This window comes from Felis catus, chromosome A3 (assembly GCF_018350175.1).
Source record: "Felis catus isolate Fca126 chromosome A3, F.catus_Fca126_mat1.0, whole genome shotgun sequence".
Classification (NCBI taxonomy): Eukaryota; Metazoa; Chordata; class Mammalia; order Carnivora; family Felidae; genus Felis; species Felis catus.
In genome coordinates, this window is record NC_058370.1 from 578,696 (window position 1) to 593,990 (window position 15,295).

The window sequence follows — 15,295 nt, forward strand, 5'->3', positions numbered from 1 at the left end:
ACCAAGGACCCCGGGGTGCTGCCCTCCCCGATCTTTGGCAGCCGGCAATCTGCCCGCGCGTCTGGGATTTCCGCTTGCCTGTGAGGTTTTTGCCGTTGCCATGGGTGTCAGGGGTCATCTTGTATTTCCAGAACCAGAATCGGTGTTCTGTTCCCCGGCTGTCGCCCCCGTCCTGCTGGTGGACGTTGGGTCATCTGGGCGGTCTCGGGTGCGACGAGGAGGCTCCGGGGGCGCGCTGGGAGGCCCCCGTGCGGACGTGCGTTGGTTCCTCGCGGGTGAGCTCCGGGGGCTGGCACTTGAGGCTCTCGCTGGCCTCGTGCGAGGTGCTCTCTGCCGTGCATCATCCTCGAGGCTGGAGGTCGTTCCTTGGTAAACTTGCAGCGTTCTGGAGCGAGTGGCGTGGCTTCTCCTCCCTCCCCGTGGCGGCTCCCTCGTGGGCCACGTGGTTGCTCTTGTCTCCCTGTTTATCAGTCACTCGCGTGGCTTTCGTTGCGAGGGTCCCACCAGGCTGGCTTGTGCCGTCAGGTCTGAGGCTTTGGCTGCGGGGAGCCCCGCTTGGACCTGCCCCCGACGCTCTGTCTGCTTTGCCCGAGTGTCTGCTCGAGTCTTGAGGGCCTTCCCATCACAGCTGAGCGTCCTTGCTGTGTTCTGGGCGCAAGGCCCTCACCAGGCGTGTGCTCTGCAGACGTTCCCCGTCTTTGTTTCATGTTTTCATTTAACGTTGTTTTGGAGGAGCGCGCGTTTCACATTTTGATGAAGCCCGAATTGCGAACTTTTTCTTTTACGGCGCATACTCCTTGGGTCCTATCGCAGACATCTCTGCTGAGCCCTGTGTGCTTTTCCTGGAAGTTTGACAGATTTCGTTGTGACGCTCCGGTCTGTGGTTCGGATTGATTTTCGTATGTAGGTGCCTCGTTCCGATACTGTTTGCCAGAAGCTGGTCTTTTACCCACTGAGTTACCCTGCTGACAGAGCTAGGAGGTGAATTCTAGACGAAGTGCACACTTAATCTTTCTGAACTGGATTGTACCCTATTCGGGTGTGGTTTGGGCTGTGACCAGCTGCTGGGGGGGGGGGGGGGACAGTGCCCTGGCGGTGCTGGCTGTCCATCCCACTGGTGGTGTTGGCACAGGGCACACACTGGGTGCCCGTTTGGTGGGCGAGACAGGGCTGTGACATCTACACCTACACTGTCAAACGCACCTTGTGAGCATTTTTGGGAATTGTGAAGAGTGGAGGTTTGGGGAGACGTTCGAAACCGGGTGCTGGCTCTCGACCAGACCGTGCCCCCCAAGACACCCTGGTTGTGAGGTCGGCGCCCCTCACCCTCCCGACCCTCCTGCCTCCACGACAGCCGTGTCCCCCCAGACTCTAGGCCTCGCGTGGCTGGAACCCACTCTTTCCGCTTCCGAATCTGCTCATACCCCACTTTGCAACTAACACTGCCTGATCTAGTTTGATCATTTAAACATTCTGCTTATTTTCATCATAAGCTCTTTTCTGCTTTTAGCTAAAGATTGTGATCTAAATTTTCAAGTATTAAGATGTATCATTTGTAGAAGAGAAAAAAACCACTGTATTTCCCTCTAGAATAAAACCTTTACATGTAACATGTAGCCCTTACAATTAAATGTTGGTATTTTTAATCCTGTTTGCTCCATTTATTAAAAAGAGGTCAGTGGGGTGCCTGGGTGGCTCAGTCAGCTGAGCATCCGACTTCGGCTCAGGTCATGATCTCGCGGTCCGTGGGTTCGGGCCCCGCATCGGGCTCTGTGCTGGCAGCTTGGAGCCTGGAGCCTGCTCTGGATTCTGTGTCTCCCTCACTCTCTGCCCCTCCCCCACTCATACTCTGTCTCAAAATAAACGTAATAAAAAAAATTTTTTTTAAAGTTGCCCCAAAACTCAAGATGATGAAAACTATCACTTTTTATCAAAAAGATTCACCTTGTTGGGGCGCCTGGGTGGCTCAGTTAAGCACTGGACTCTTGATTTTGGCTCAGGTCATGACCTCACAGTCGTGAGATCCAGCCTGAGTCAGGCTCTGCACAGATAGGCTCTCTCTGCCCCTCCCCCCACTCACACATGTGCGCGCTCTCTCTCTCTCTCTCTCTCTCTCTCTCTCTCTCTCTCAAATAAACAAACTTAAAAAAAAAAAACTCAGGGGCGCCTGGGTGACTTGGTTAAGCGTCTAACTTCAGCTCAGGTCATGATCCTGCAGTTTGTGGGTTCAAGCCCCGTGTCAGGCTCTGTGCTGACGGCTCGGAGCCTGGATCCTGCTTCGGATTCTGCGTCTCCCTCTGTCTGTGCCCCTCCCCCACTCAAGCTCTGTCTCAAAAATGAATAAACATTAGAAAAAATAATAAAAGAGGTTGGCATCAGGAAGTTACCCTGTGTGCCTTTCTGTCGCTCATGCAGCTGGCGTGTGGTCACTTCTCTCTGCCACACACGTGTGACGTGTCTGCTGGGAGCCACGTGTCACGTTGACGCCGTGTCCTGGGGGCAGGGTCTTCCTGGAAACAGAGCTGTTGTCAGTGTTCTGTCCAGAGGCAGCATAGCTTGTGTGCCACCCACACGTGTGCGTGTGAGCGACTGCGTCTGTCTGTGCATTCGGGGGGGTGTGAGTGAGCGCGTGTGCACACAAGCGTGTGACGGTCCCAGATGAGGGAAGACCCTACGTTACTAACTTACAAGTGAATCTTGGGAACTCAGCCCGCTTTTCAGACTGAGGTTGGACGCTTGGTGTGCTCACCAGCTTTTTCTAAACAACGTAGCCTGAGTCCAAGGTTCAGGCGGCCTCCGTCTCACGCTCCAGCCTCCGGGACGTGGCGTTTATTCCAGAACCTCCCTGCACAGACGAGCCGTAGCCCGGGGTGGGGGCGTCCTTGCCAGGCCCGGGATGCGCAGGATGGGCCCTGTGAGGGGTGCAGAGGGCTGCTTGAACATCTGTCCTTGAGGTTCCTGGTGGAACTCACCGGGGCTCAGAAGGGTCAACGGCCTGCACGCACCGCCTTGGCTTTCCGGGTCTGCGACCGGGACAGCGTGTGTCAGTGCCTCGTGCCTTTCCGCGGCTGGGCAGTAGTCCCCCATGAGGATGGGCCGTCTCGTCCGTCCGTCAGCCGCTGCTGGATGCGGGCCGTTTCCTCTTTCTGACTGTTGTGACCCATGTCACTGTGAGTGTGCACGTGGGTCCCCACTGCTCCGGGCACCGGCTCCTCCAAGGGGGCGTCAGGCTCTCCCCCAGCGGCCGCGCCATGGGACGATCGCAGGGGAGAAGGCTCCGGTTCCCGCACGTCCTTCTCAGCCCTCGTCACTGTCTGACACTTGGGGTGCAGTGGCCTCGCGGTGTGGCTCGGGTGCGTTTCCCTGAGGACTGAGGGTGTCGGATGCTGCTCACCGGTCATTTCTGGGTCTTCTTTGGAGGAGTACCTACTCAGGTCCTTTGCCCACTTTGGAATTGGGTTGTCTCCTTATTGAGTTGGAAGCGTCGGTAACTCTTCCGAACAGGATCTCGAGTCGGATCTGTGATCTGCAAACATTCTCACGGCTTGTCGTCTTTCTTCCTTTCCTTTTTTCAAAAGAAAATTTAAAGTTTATTGTGGGGGTGGGGGACGTGGGGAACGGAGAGTGTCAAGCAGACTCCGAGCGGCCAGCGCAGAGCCCGACACGGGACCTCGAGATGATCTGAGCTGGAATCGAGTCAGACACTCAGCCGACTCAGCCCCCAGGTGCACCCCCTTTTTAAACCTCTAAGCGGACTCCACACCCGCCGTGGGGCTTGAACTCAGGACCCCGAGATCGAGTGTGGCTTGCTGCTCCGACGGAGCCCCATCTCGCTTCTCCGTAGCCTCCTCTGAGACGTCGGAGGTGTTAGTTTTGCCAGAGCCCGGTGTGTCCGTCTGTTGCTGGCACCCGCGGTGTCGTATCCCGGAGCCCATCGCCAAAGCTGAGACCCTGGAGGTTTTCCGAGAGCCTGTGCTCGTGGCTCTTCGGTCCTGGACCCCTGCTCCGTGTCGCCTCTTCTCTGAGAGGTGAAAACGCTGCAGGAACGTGACAGCCCCTGTCCCGCGTCCCCCACCGTGCTGAGTGGAGCTCCCGCCCGAGGCCGCGGCCTTGCCGCCGCCCCGGGGCAGGCGAGGGGCCTCCGCCGGCAGGACGGGGGTGGGCTTGGCAAAAGCAGCTGGGTGCTCAGACAGCCCGCCACCCTGGCTTCTCCTAAACGTGCCTGTTTCCGATTGGAGAGTCTTAAATGACCTGCGTGTCCTCTGTGTGTTTGCTCCCCCAGGCGCGGACCTGACTGTCGCTGAAGCCAGCAGCTCTGACAGCCGCGGGGAGAGGGCTGAGCTGTACGGCCACGTGGACGAGGGTCTCCTGGGAGGAGAGGCCAGCTACCTGGGCCCGCCCCTCACCCCCGAGAAGGACGAGGCCCTGCAGCAGGCCGCCGCGGTGGCCAACCTGCGGGCGGCACTCATGAGTAAGAACAGCCTGCTGTCCCTCAAGGCGGACGTGCTCGGGGACGACAGCTCCCTGCTGCTGGAGTACCTGCCCAAGGGCACCCACTCTCTGTCCCGTAAGTGCGTGGCCGAGTGCAGAGGTGGCGGGGGAGGGGTGCGCACCGCGCGGGGTGGGGGTGGGCTGACCGCTCTGGCCTGGCGTCACGTGGCGGAGAAGGTGGTTGATGGGCGGTTGTCAGGGCAACAGCAAGGACTTGTTCGAAGGCTTCAGGCCGAAATCACTGAGCTGCTGGCATCTGAGCCAAAACCCACATCAGGCTTACCAGTGTGCCCTGGGCGCCCCGAGCGCGCCGTCTGCGAGGTGGGACCCGCAGGGGGCCTTCGTGCGAAGGGACAGACTCGGGCTCCCTCTGCTGGCCCTGGTCCCACCTCAGCGTGCCTGTCGTCCGCAGGGGAGAGATGTGCGCGTATCCTTGCTTTGTCTCCGCTAGATGATGCTGGTCACACGTGGTCACACGTGAGCGTTTAAAGGCCTAGGGTGCCCGCTCCGTAAATGTCTCCGGCCGAACTCCAGTTGTCCCGAAGCAAATGACAGACCAGCCTGAGAAGCAGCTAAAGGGGCAGCAGAGCCGTGGGCCCCCGGGACGTCCTTCTCCCAACCAGACCCGAGGGCCTTTGGCTTTTCCGTGTAACCGGCCATGAGCCACACACGCTCCGGGTGCCAGCCCGAGAGCGAGCCACACGCGCTCCGAAGATCCGTTCTGGGGGCGCTCGGGGACCGTGGCGGCCACCCAGTGCCCTGGAGGAGGCAGCCACACTGTCTCTGGCCGTCCTGGGATTAGCGCACAGTGTGTGGCTAGTGCCCCCCGTGGGCGCCGGAGGGGACAGGGCCCGGGGGGCTCCCCCCACAGCGGGAGGCGCTGAGTGTAGCAGGGGTGCCGGGGCCTGCGGTGCGAGCGTGTGGGGCACGAGAGACGTCCCGTATGGATGCAGCGGTCTCCCGAGCGCCACTGCAGGAAGTAGGTCCATCGTCTGTGTTCGGGGTTTGGGAAGGGCAACCTGTTTTCATGTTCAATGTAAAAAAACAGTATTTTTACAACTCTGTTTTCGTGAGCGCTGAAATTTCCTAAGATTTTGTGTTGGAGTGATGAAAATCGCTATGGCTAATAAAGACTAAAAGTGGGAACGACGTTTCTGTTCACTTTATTTCCCTGGACTTAAGGAGCCGTTGCCATATTCTGAGCAGCCTGGATGCCGCGGTCCGTTCACGGGACTTGGCTGTGAAGTCAGCCCCAAAGCCGAGTACCTCGCTGACGGGCCGCCTGGCTTTCGGCGCGCTCTGACAGGCATGTTGAGGCTCATTTCCCCAGCTGAGAACCGCGTCACACGGTCGTTGTGCCTTTAAAACACAGTAGTGTCTGTGGACCCTCAGATGTGTGAGCAGAGAGTGGCTGACGTGCTCCCACACGTCGGTCCTGCCCCGTCTCGCGTCAGACCTTGTGCCGCGGCCAGAGGCTCCGGGGCCGGACGATCCCAGGACACTTGACGGGTGCTGGGGGCACCTGGCTGGGGGTCGGCGGGACAGGTTTTGTGGATCTCGTGGAAGGAGAGCAGGGGGATGTTCCGGGGAACGGGTGGCTGTGTGGGGAGGTGGGGGCACGCTCGTTCCGTACCCCTCACACGCTCCTCACACGTGCGTGCGCACCGTGCGTCACAGACCGTGGGCAGCCGACCGGTGCCGCCGAGGGTGACTTCGGAACAAGGGACGGTCGTCGGTGCTTTTCACGGTCACCCTGCCTGCCAGGCTTTGCCTCCAGCGTGGCCTTGTCCAAAAGGCCTTTGGTGCGTCTGTGCTGGGAGCCACCCTGGGCCAGGCAGTGGGCCTCGCGCCGGGGGGGGCTGGCCCCCCGCTCCCGGGGGTCCCGTGTGGGCCTGGACCCTCCCGCGGCAGCCCTCCCATCTCGTGGGTGGACGTTTCTCCTCAGACCCGCCTCGTCCCGGGTGGTCACCACACACTGTGCTGATGCGTCGCGATGCTGGGCGCGTGTGTGACCGTCAGAGGCGTCACACGTTGGAGGGAGCGGAGAGCCCGGCAGCGGGACCCTCTACCGTTTATTTTTAGTCTGTGACAAGTTCCAGGCGAAGTCTCTCAGTGGGTTTTGCTGTTCTGTTATTTCTGTTATGTTTTAATCTCCTTCTCCTATTCTAAATTCCCCATTTTTCTTGTACGAACCTACCAGAGGCAGAGGGGCCAGAGAACAGGGTGCAAAAATGGGTTATTTTAAAACGTTGTTTTCTGACATCCCAAGTAAAGTCTGCGACCGGGTATTTGTGGCATCGAGGAATGAAAATACCCAGGTAAAAACCTTGTTTCCCAAAACGTCGTGGTGGGCCGCCGGCCCCTGCCCCGCCCCCCACCGCCCTGTCCCCGGCAGGTGGCTTCGAGGAATCGGACGGACGGAGGCTGAGCTGCCGTCCGGGGTTAGGAGGGCTTGTGGCAACCTGTCCAGCACCCGCTTTCCAGGTGTTTGTCCCCGCGAGCGTGTCAGTGTTGGTGTGTGGCCTGGGCCACTGCTACACGTTTCCCGCCCCGAGAAGGGGCCAAAGCGACTCCTCTGTGCTGTCCGCTCGGCGGTGCCCGGTTGACTGGCACGGTCTCTCCGGGCGCCCGTGGCCAGGGGTCAGGCTCAGAACCCCATGCCGGTCACCCTCCACGACCACTGCTGGTTCCTAGATGCGTCCTCATGGGCGGGAGCGAGTGTTCTGTTCGGCGGAACGCGGCCTAGCAGGGCCTGGCTCCGGCGACTTGGTCCCGCGCCTCCCTCCTCACCCCCCAGCGCCGGCTCAGCCTGGAGACGTGTTCCCGGAGCCCCAGGCACCAGCCGGCAGCTGACGTCTCCAGCCCGGTGGGCAAGCGGTGCGTGTGCCCGAGCCTTCGACGGCACCTCCGAGGAGGCGTGCTGAGAGCAAAGCTCTGGGGTGAAACGCCCGGGCTCCACCAGCCCAGGGGCCACCCCTCGGCTCGGGCGGGGCCTCTGTTTCCTCCTCGGGTGGCTCAGAAGGGCAGGGGCCGGGGCTGCGGCGTGAGGCGTCCCCAGAGCCTGGTCTGGCGTGAGAGGCGGGCAGTGCCAGAAGGCCAGGCCGCGGCAGCTCCAGCCTCCCTGGGCGGGTTGTTGACGATGCACGTGTTGTTACATGATTTCTGGGGCGCCCCAAATGGGTCCACGTCCCAGCGGACGTGGGCTCATAGCTGGAGAAGCGAGAGGACGGTGTGGTGCGAGGCTCGAGCGGCTGTGCGGGGCGGGGTCCTGCCCCTGCTGGCCGGGCCTTCCGGGGTCGGGACGTGCTAGGGCACAAGGCCTGGCCGTGGCGGTTCGGCGAAAGAAAGGGAAACAGTTGCAGGTGTGTAAATCAAGGGGCCTGCCACACGTGCAGGCAGGGCACCAGTGGTAACCAGCAGCCAGCATTCACGGTTCCCCCTGGGCAGTCCAGAACCTTCTAGGGGAGGTTGAACGGGTCTAATCGCATTGGCTTGGCTGTTAGGGTTTTCGGACAGTTTCGTTTCTAGATCAACGGTCTAACTGATTAAAGGACCTGCTCGTGTTGATTTGGCGTAACTTGGTTCTTCTGCTCTTCCCGAGTTCCAGGGGCAGGCCAGCACCGCACCTGCTCACGGTCCTGCTTCACTGAGTAGAGACTGAGAAGCATGGGCTGTGGCCCCAGACTCGGCCCCGCGGGGTTTGTGAGCGTGCGCTGGTCTGACAGGGACCTTGACGCGGGCGTCGCCTTCCTGGGCCTTGAAAGCTGCCACGGGACCGAGCTGCTGGAGCGGCCCGCCGCGGTCCAGGAGGGTGGGCGCCTCGTAAAGCCGCCACGTCCCCCCAGCAGCTGAGAAGGCCCTGCTGTCGTTGGTGTTCAGTCGGTAGATACCACGTGTGAGGGACGAGCTGAGGGTTTCCCCCGGTGCTTACGGGCGGGCGCTGTCGTGTCTGGGCGCAACGCGTGCCACGTTCCCTCCAGCTCTTCACGGGGAGGGAAGCCTCAAAAGAACGTGGCGTGGCCGCGGGCGGGGGCTTCTGCGTGGGCCCCGGAGCCGCCGGGCTGTGCCCGTCCCTGCCTGACCCAGGCCGGCCCTGACGTCCAGGAGCACTTTGTGGGGAACAGCGGAACCGTTTTCTGTTCTGACTGTGGTTAAAGATTATTTCCTATCATGCGTAAAAAAATGAATCAAGGGGGCGCCTGGGTGGCGCAGTCGGTTAAGCGTCCGACTTCAGCCAGGTCACGATCTCGCGGTCCGTGAGTTCGAGCCCCGCGTCGGGCTCTGGGCTGATGGCTCGGAGCCTGGAGCCTGCTTCCGATTCTGTGTCTCCCTCTCTCTCTGCCCCTCCCCCGTTCATGCTCTGTCTCTCTCTGTCCCAAAAATAAATAAACGTTGAAAAAAAAAATTAAAAAAAAAAATGAATCAAGGGCCTTTTCTTGATTCTGGATTGACCCTGGAATTGTAAGCGACTTCTTGCAAAGAGGCACTGGATGATGTCACCGCACTTCTAGAGAAACACCCTGCTCGACACACTTTGAAGTACTTCGCGGAAGATCGTTTCTCAAGGCCACAGGTGCGCGTGTGCTTGTGTTTGCACCACGTGTCCTCACTTTCTGTGCTAGAACCCTCTGTTGTAATCATTTTGCTTCTGGGAGAGAGACCCGGAACGCAGACAAGTCGCACGCGGAGACCCCGGCTGTTTGGGGGTGGTGAGCTGATAAAAATACCCAAACACCGGCCCCCGGCGAGACCCAGGCTTCGTGCATAGCAGTGCTCTGCTCGCGGCATCAGGATCAAGGACAGCGCTCCCGGAACTCTCCAAAACAAGCCACCAGCAGGTGTCCATTCACGTGGGTGAGACTCGTTTCCTGTGTTCCCAGGGCCTGGCACCAGCCCCAGTCACACTTGGGGGGATGCTCATCGCAGAGCAGAGGCCCCTCCCTCTGGCCCCTCCACCCTCCACTCAGAGCCCGGGATGCCTGCTCTGGTGAATGGCCAGACCCAGCCCAGGACAGCACCACCCCCCCAAGCCCAGGTAAGACGTGAGAGCGGCCGCCACGTCCCGAGCGTCCCGGACCAGCCACCTTCCAGCAGGCTCGGGTGCGTCCCCGGCATGTCTGTGGTCGTACCAGGCTCACGATGAGCGTCCGTAGCAGCAGCTGCTGTACCAGATAGACGTCTCTGGTGCTCAGCTCGGCCCGCTGAGAGGAACCTCACTTTAGGTTGACAAAGTTACGGGCTTTGGCGGTAGTTCCCGTTACGCTCTCACGGCCTGACATAAGATTAAGTCGGTCACGTACATGTGTCCGTACGTTTTACTGAGGCACGACTGACACGCTGTCGCGTTGTTTTCGGCGTGCGGCACCCTGATTGCACACCTCTGCGCCCGCTCCCCGCAGGGCGCCTGCCGTCTGTCGGCAGGTGCCAGCAACTGTGTTCCCTCTGCTGTACTTCTCGTTTCCTGTGTGCGTGTAACGTAGACACGTACTTAAGTAAATTTAAATAAAAGTGCATTTTTCAAAGTTGATTTCTATTTAATTTGAGAAAGATACAGAGAGCAGGCGGGGGAGGGGCAGAGAGAGAAGGAGACAGGATCCCAAACAGGACGTGGGGCTCGAACTCAGGAATCGTGAGATCATGACCCAAGCTGAAATCAAGAGTTGGGATGGTTAACCGACTGAGCCACCCCAGTGCCCCTGAACGTACATTTTTATATTTAAGTCAAGAGATTTCTCTAAGGAATTTCCCCCTGATGCGAAGACATTTGATTCGTCAGCTGCGGGTTAAAAATGGCTGTGCTGGTGGCCGCACGTTTGTGACCGTCATGGACCCTGGGTCCTCAGGAACGTCACGGAGAGTGAGCGCTCCTTCCTGTTCCTTGGGTCCGAGGGGTTGTTTATAAAAGAAAGGTCTGCCAGGGTTGCTTGTCTCCCTGAAGGAAAATAAGTCTTTAAGAAGAGCTTACTCACATATTTTGGATTCTGAAATTAATTGATTTCCTATGCGGTCTTTTCCAACAGGACAGTTTTGGTGGGAGATAGATCGTGTTCTGTGCATGGATCTTCCCTGAGTGTTCACTGAGAATCAGTTGTAGCCTCCCTTCCCAGATGTGGGACAGCTTGTCCTCATGGTGACAGGGCAGGGACCTGATAAGAGGTGGCATCGTCACGTCCCGACCGCCTGTAACTTGTCTGTGTCTTGTTCTGGATCGATGCCCCTTGTTAGCTGGAGCCCTGGGCTCCGCAGGAGGCCTGCCCTGGAGTTGGCCCCCGCTGGCCCTTGGGAGGGTCTGTGGGGGCCAGGGGCCCCCCCAGGATGTCTGGGGCCTTCTTCCAGCATGCCGTATGGCCAGCACTCCCCCCCCCCACCCCGCAACCTGACGGGCGCCCAGAGCTCCGACAGCCTGACCGTGAGGTCAGCGAAGGAGCCGTGAGGGAGGCGCCCATGGAAACAGAGGGCTCTGCTGACAGCCTCGAGGCTGGAGAGGCCTCACCAGGCACCTTTGCTCTGGAGCAGACGCTCCCACCCGCCTCTGCCTCAGCCAGGCCTGGCATTCAGGTTTGGTGGCCACTGGGTGACGGCAGAACCACACAGGACGGGGACAGCTGTGGAGGCTGCACTAGGCATCCGTGTGAGCCTTTGAAGCTGTCACTTCTTGGGGTGCCTGGGTGGCTCAGTCGGTTGAGCGTCCGACTCTTGATTTTGGCTCAGATCATCATCTCCTGGTTCGTGGGTTCGAGCCCTGCTTCGGGCTCTGCTGTGACAGCCTGCAGCCTGCGTGGGATTTTCTCTGTCTCTGTCTCTGTCTCTGTCTCTCTCTCTCTCTCCCCCTCTCCCCCTCCCTCTACCCTCCCTCTCCATCTCCCCCTCCCTCTCTGCCCCTCCCCCACTGGCTATTTCTCTCGAAATAAATAAAAAATAAATGAAAACAAAGCTGTTACTACACGGCAGCCGGGTGCGGAAGGCCTTCCAGTGCCCTGCTGGTGGGCAGGTGGGCAGGGCTCCTCTGGGCGACAGGGCTGGGGTTCACCCGGATGTTGTAGGGTTTGCCATCTGCGGGGGCAGAGAAGTATGCCACCGTCCCTGCAGCAAGGAACCTGATAGCTCTGACCCCACTGCTGTCTGGAAAAATCCGAGGACAGGGCCTCCGCACGATGCTCTTGATGTGTATGTCTCACGACGTCTCTCTCCAGGTGTGAAGGAGAATTACCGAAACTGCTTCCTTTCAGAAAGAATGCCTTGTGTTTGCTTGTCCGCCTCTGTTGGACGTGTTGGGTTCCACCTCTGCTCACCGGCACGGAGCAGGTGGCTGGGGATGTGGCGGGCTGCCCGGGACCTGGAGGCTCACTTTTGCCGGCAGGGCAGCGGGTGCTTTCCTAGGAAGGAAGCGGGCGGCCCCAGTCCGGGCTGTGGAGCAAGCGGAGGCAGAAGTGGCTTGGCTTCTGAGAGGGAGGTGCTTCCCCGTCGCTCTGCCGGGCGGCCCCCGCCCTCCTGGGCCCAGCCCCGACCGCGCTGTGGCTGGCCTGGCCCAGCAGTCCCGGCCTAAATGTGGACACTGGCAGAAAGAGCCTGTGTGGATGTCTGGCTTCTGAGTTCAGCGGGTGGGGACACAGGGGTCCGGTGGCTGCTTTTCCTTTCATTTGCTCACTTGGAGGACTTTTCCCCGGGGTGGATGGAGTGTGGACATCTGCACTGGGGGCTGTCTGTCTGTGCTGTTGTGCTGAAAGGCTGTGGTTAAAATTTTAAAACGGTCGTGGCTCCCGGCTGGCTCGGTCGGTGGAGCACACAAGTCTTGATGTCGGGACTGTGAGTTCGAGCCCCACGCTGGGTGTGGAGATGACTTAAAAACTGTAAAACAGTTAACACATTTCAGACAGGTACGATCCCCTTAGATGGTGCCTAAGAGAAATAGGTTTGTAAAAAGAAAGAAATGGGTTTGTGGTCGATGGTCCAGAGATAAGAGGCGCAAGAAACATCTTTAGAATAGATAGCTGTCCGATTGGGTTCTTATATTTACCATTATTTCCCTTAAAACTGTACAGCCATCTAATGTGGAATTTTCAGCAGGTGCATTTAGGTATCCATTGCTCGTATTTTGTTGAATTTCTCATTGAAATATTGTGGCTCGTGGATTGATCTCAAAGAGTTTTTTAAAAACTTACCAATATGTAACATCAATGTCTCTTGAACACAGAATTTCCGTAATAAAAAGTTGGCTCTTGTTTAGGTATATTTACTGCCACATAACCCGCTCCACATCTGTATTTGCTTCGGGCCTCTTGATGTATTTGCCATGTTCACGTGCTGGGAATGAGAGATGCCACAGATGTGGCTGTCAGTCCCATGTCGCAGGGGCGCACGTGTGCGTGCATGTACAGAATTGAAGTCTTCTACTCACTTGGGGATATTAAATTACTAATTTAGATTGCATTTAAAATATATCATCCAGGGGCGCCTAGCTGGCCGAGTCGCTGAGCGGGTGACACTTGATCTTGGGGTTGTGAGTTCGAGTCCCACGTTGGGTATAGAGTTTACCTAAAAAATCAAAAAGACCCCAAAATCCAGACACAATATATAATCTAGTCTTGATTATTGCTGGTTTTGCACTTGTGTATATAACTCCAGCGCTGGGGAAAAGGCATTGCTTTATTTTAAGGAAAACTCTCTGATCTTGTAGTTTTGGCCATGACTGGCTTGTATTGGGCTTACTCTCCAGGCAAAAACTATTTGAAAATCCGGCAAACACACACACACACACACACACACACACACACACACACACACACACCCTGGAGACTGGCCAGCCAGCTCAGGTGGCACATATGGGGCTGTGCTCCTAGAGAGAGGAAGAGCACACAGGACGAGCTATGTTTTCACCTTGAGGTTTTGCTGGTGGATTTCCCAAACGGGGGGACAGGAAGCAGGCCAAGCACAGAGCAGCAGTGTGCTTGCTATGCAAGAACATGGAGGGTGTCCTTCGGGGCACCCAGAGTGGCTGGGACTGGAGGAGCAAATCTCAAAAAGCAAGAACCCACAGAGGAGGAGCCCCCAGTTCTGCACACGAGCCCTTTAAACTTGTGAGCCATGCACAGAGCAGAGATCTCCACGGTTGTGCGGCTCTGGGACACGGGGGGGTAGGGCAGTTCAGGCCCAGGGAGGGAGGCAAGGAGACACCCTGGGCTTTCAGCAGAGACCCCGGAGAGGCCACACTTTGAACGTGAGAGTCACTCCCTCAGAGTAAGACCAAAACCAAATGAGACCAAATTTAGCCCCAACAAGACCTAAGGCAAAGCTCCACAGGGGAGGGTGATCGTCCCGAATCTATCTGCTCAACAGAAGTCATAACAACATGCAATAAAACCTTAACTGTTTTTAAAAGAGTGACCCCACGGGTAGCGTCCCCACTGTCTCATCAGCCATGCCTGGTGTCTAGGAAGAGGTGACAGCACGTGCTAAGTGACAGAGCCACATGACCGAATCCCTCCAGGGAAGGCGGGCACACACCACATTCACCTGGCAGGGACATGAAGACCCACTACTGACATATTCAAGGAACATTCTGGAAATGAAAGTATAATATCTGAAATTCGGTATTCACTACATAGTTGAATAGCAGTCTGCATACAGCGTAAGGTAGGATTAGTGAACTAGGAAGCTCATAGGAAAAAACCCCAAGAATGGAATAAAAGCAAAGAGGCACAGGAAACACAGTGAAAATGCCGAATGCATGAATAACTAGAATTCCAGAAGGAGATAGGGGGAAGTGGGACAGAAGTTCAGTTTCCCAAAGCTGATGAAAGACGTCAACCTACAGATTTCAGAAGCTCAGGAACCCCAGAGCAGAATGAATTCCAGAATAAAGCAACAGGAAACAATATCTGGGCACATTATGGTCAAACTCCTGGAAACCAGCAACAAAAAGAAACCTCTTAAAGCAGCCGGATGGGGCGCCTGGGTGGCTCGGTCGGTTGAGCGTCCGACTTCAGCTCAGGTCATGATCTCTCAGCTTGTGAGTTCAAGCCCCGCATTGGGCTCTGTGCTGACAGCTCAGAGCCTGGAGCCTGCTTTGGATTCTGTGTCTCCCCCTCTCTCTCTGCCCTTTCCCTGCTCATGCTCAGTGTCTCTCTGTCTCTCAATAATAAATAAATGTTAAGAAAAAAAAAAAAAAAGCAGCCGGTGAAGAAAAGTCTCCCTTTTCAGGGGAGCAACAACTGATGTCGACTCTTTGGCACAGCGACACCTACCAGTACCGCGGGGAGCCTGCCCTCTGATGTGCCCACAGAGACGCCCTTCACCTATCGGGGCTGCGTGAAGACGTTGTTGTCCAAACAAATAAACCGACCCGAGAGTTCACTGCCGGCTGACCCCACGCTGGCTGGAGGGTGGCCCTTGGCAGGCGACCCACAGAATTGACCACGTGAGTGCTGCAAACGCATCTCGGTTGTTTAAAACAACATTTATAGTTTCTTCCAGGGTTTTAAACAGGAATTGGAGTCTAATGCATGACATTAACAGCACAAAGGGTCCGGGATACATGACCTTGAGTGGTTCTTGGATTCTTCTTGAAGTCATGTAAATAATGGCAAAAGTGGTAAAGTACAGTTAAAGGCTGATGAAGAGAAAAAAATGGAATAAAACTTGATTCATTTGAAATAAGGCAGGGAAGGAGGCATAAAGGAACAAGACACATAAAGGACAGAAAAACCACACAAATAACCACACAAACTAAGATAGATTTCACCCAGCTGTGCCTGTCATGACCCACAGACTAAAGACTCCAATAACAAGATGAAAAAAATCTGCT

General features: G+C 57.2%; 1 protein-coding gene across 4 annotated transcripts in view; it reads left to right on the forward strand.

Annotated features, from left to right (window-relative positions):
• ZBTB46 (zinc finger and BTB domain containing 46) overlaps positions 1 to 15,295 on the forward strand; it is a 63,712-nt gene that overhangs the window by 33,828 nt on the left and 14,589 nt on the right. For 3 of the 4 annotated variants that reach the window (XM_045053355.1, XM_045053356.1, XM_006929577.5), the window contains one exon: positions 4,283 to 4,567. The exons of the other annotated variant lie outside the window; for it this stretch is intronic. In XM_045053355.1, the coding sequence (XP_044909290.1) occupies positions 4,283 to 4,567 (285 nt within the window). The remainder of the gene's footprint in view (positions 1 to 4,282; positions 4,568 to 15,295) is intronic. 4 annotated transcript variants of the gene reach the window in all.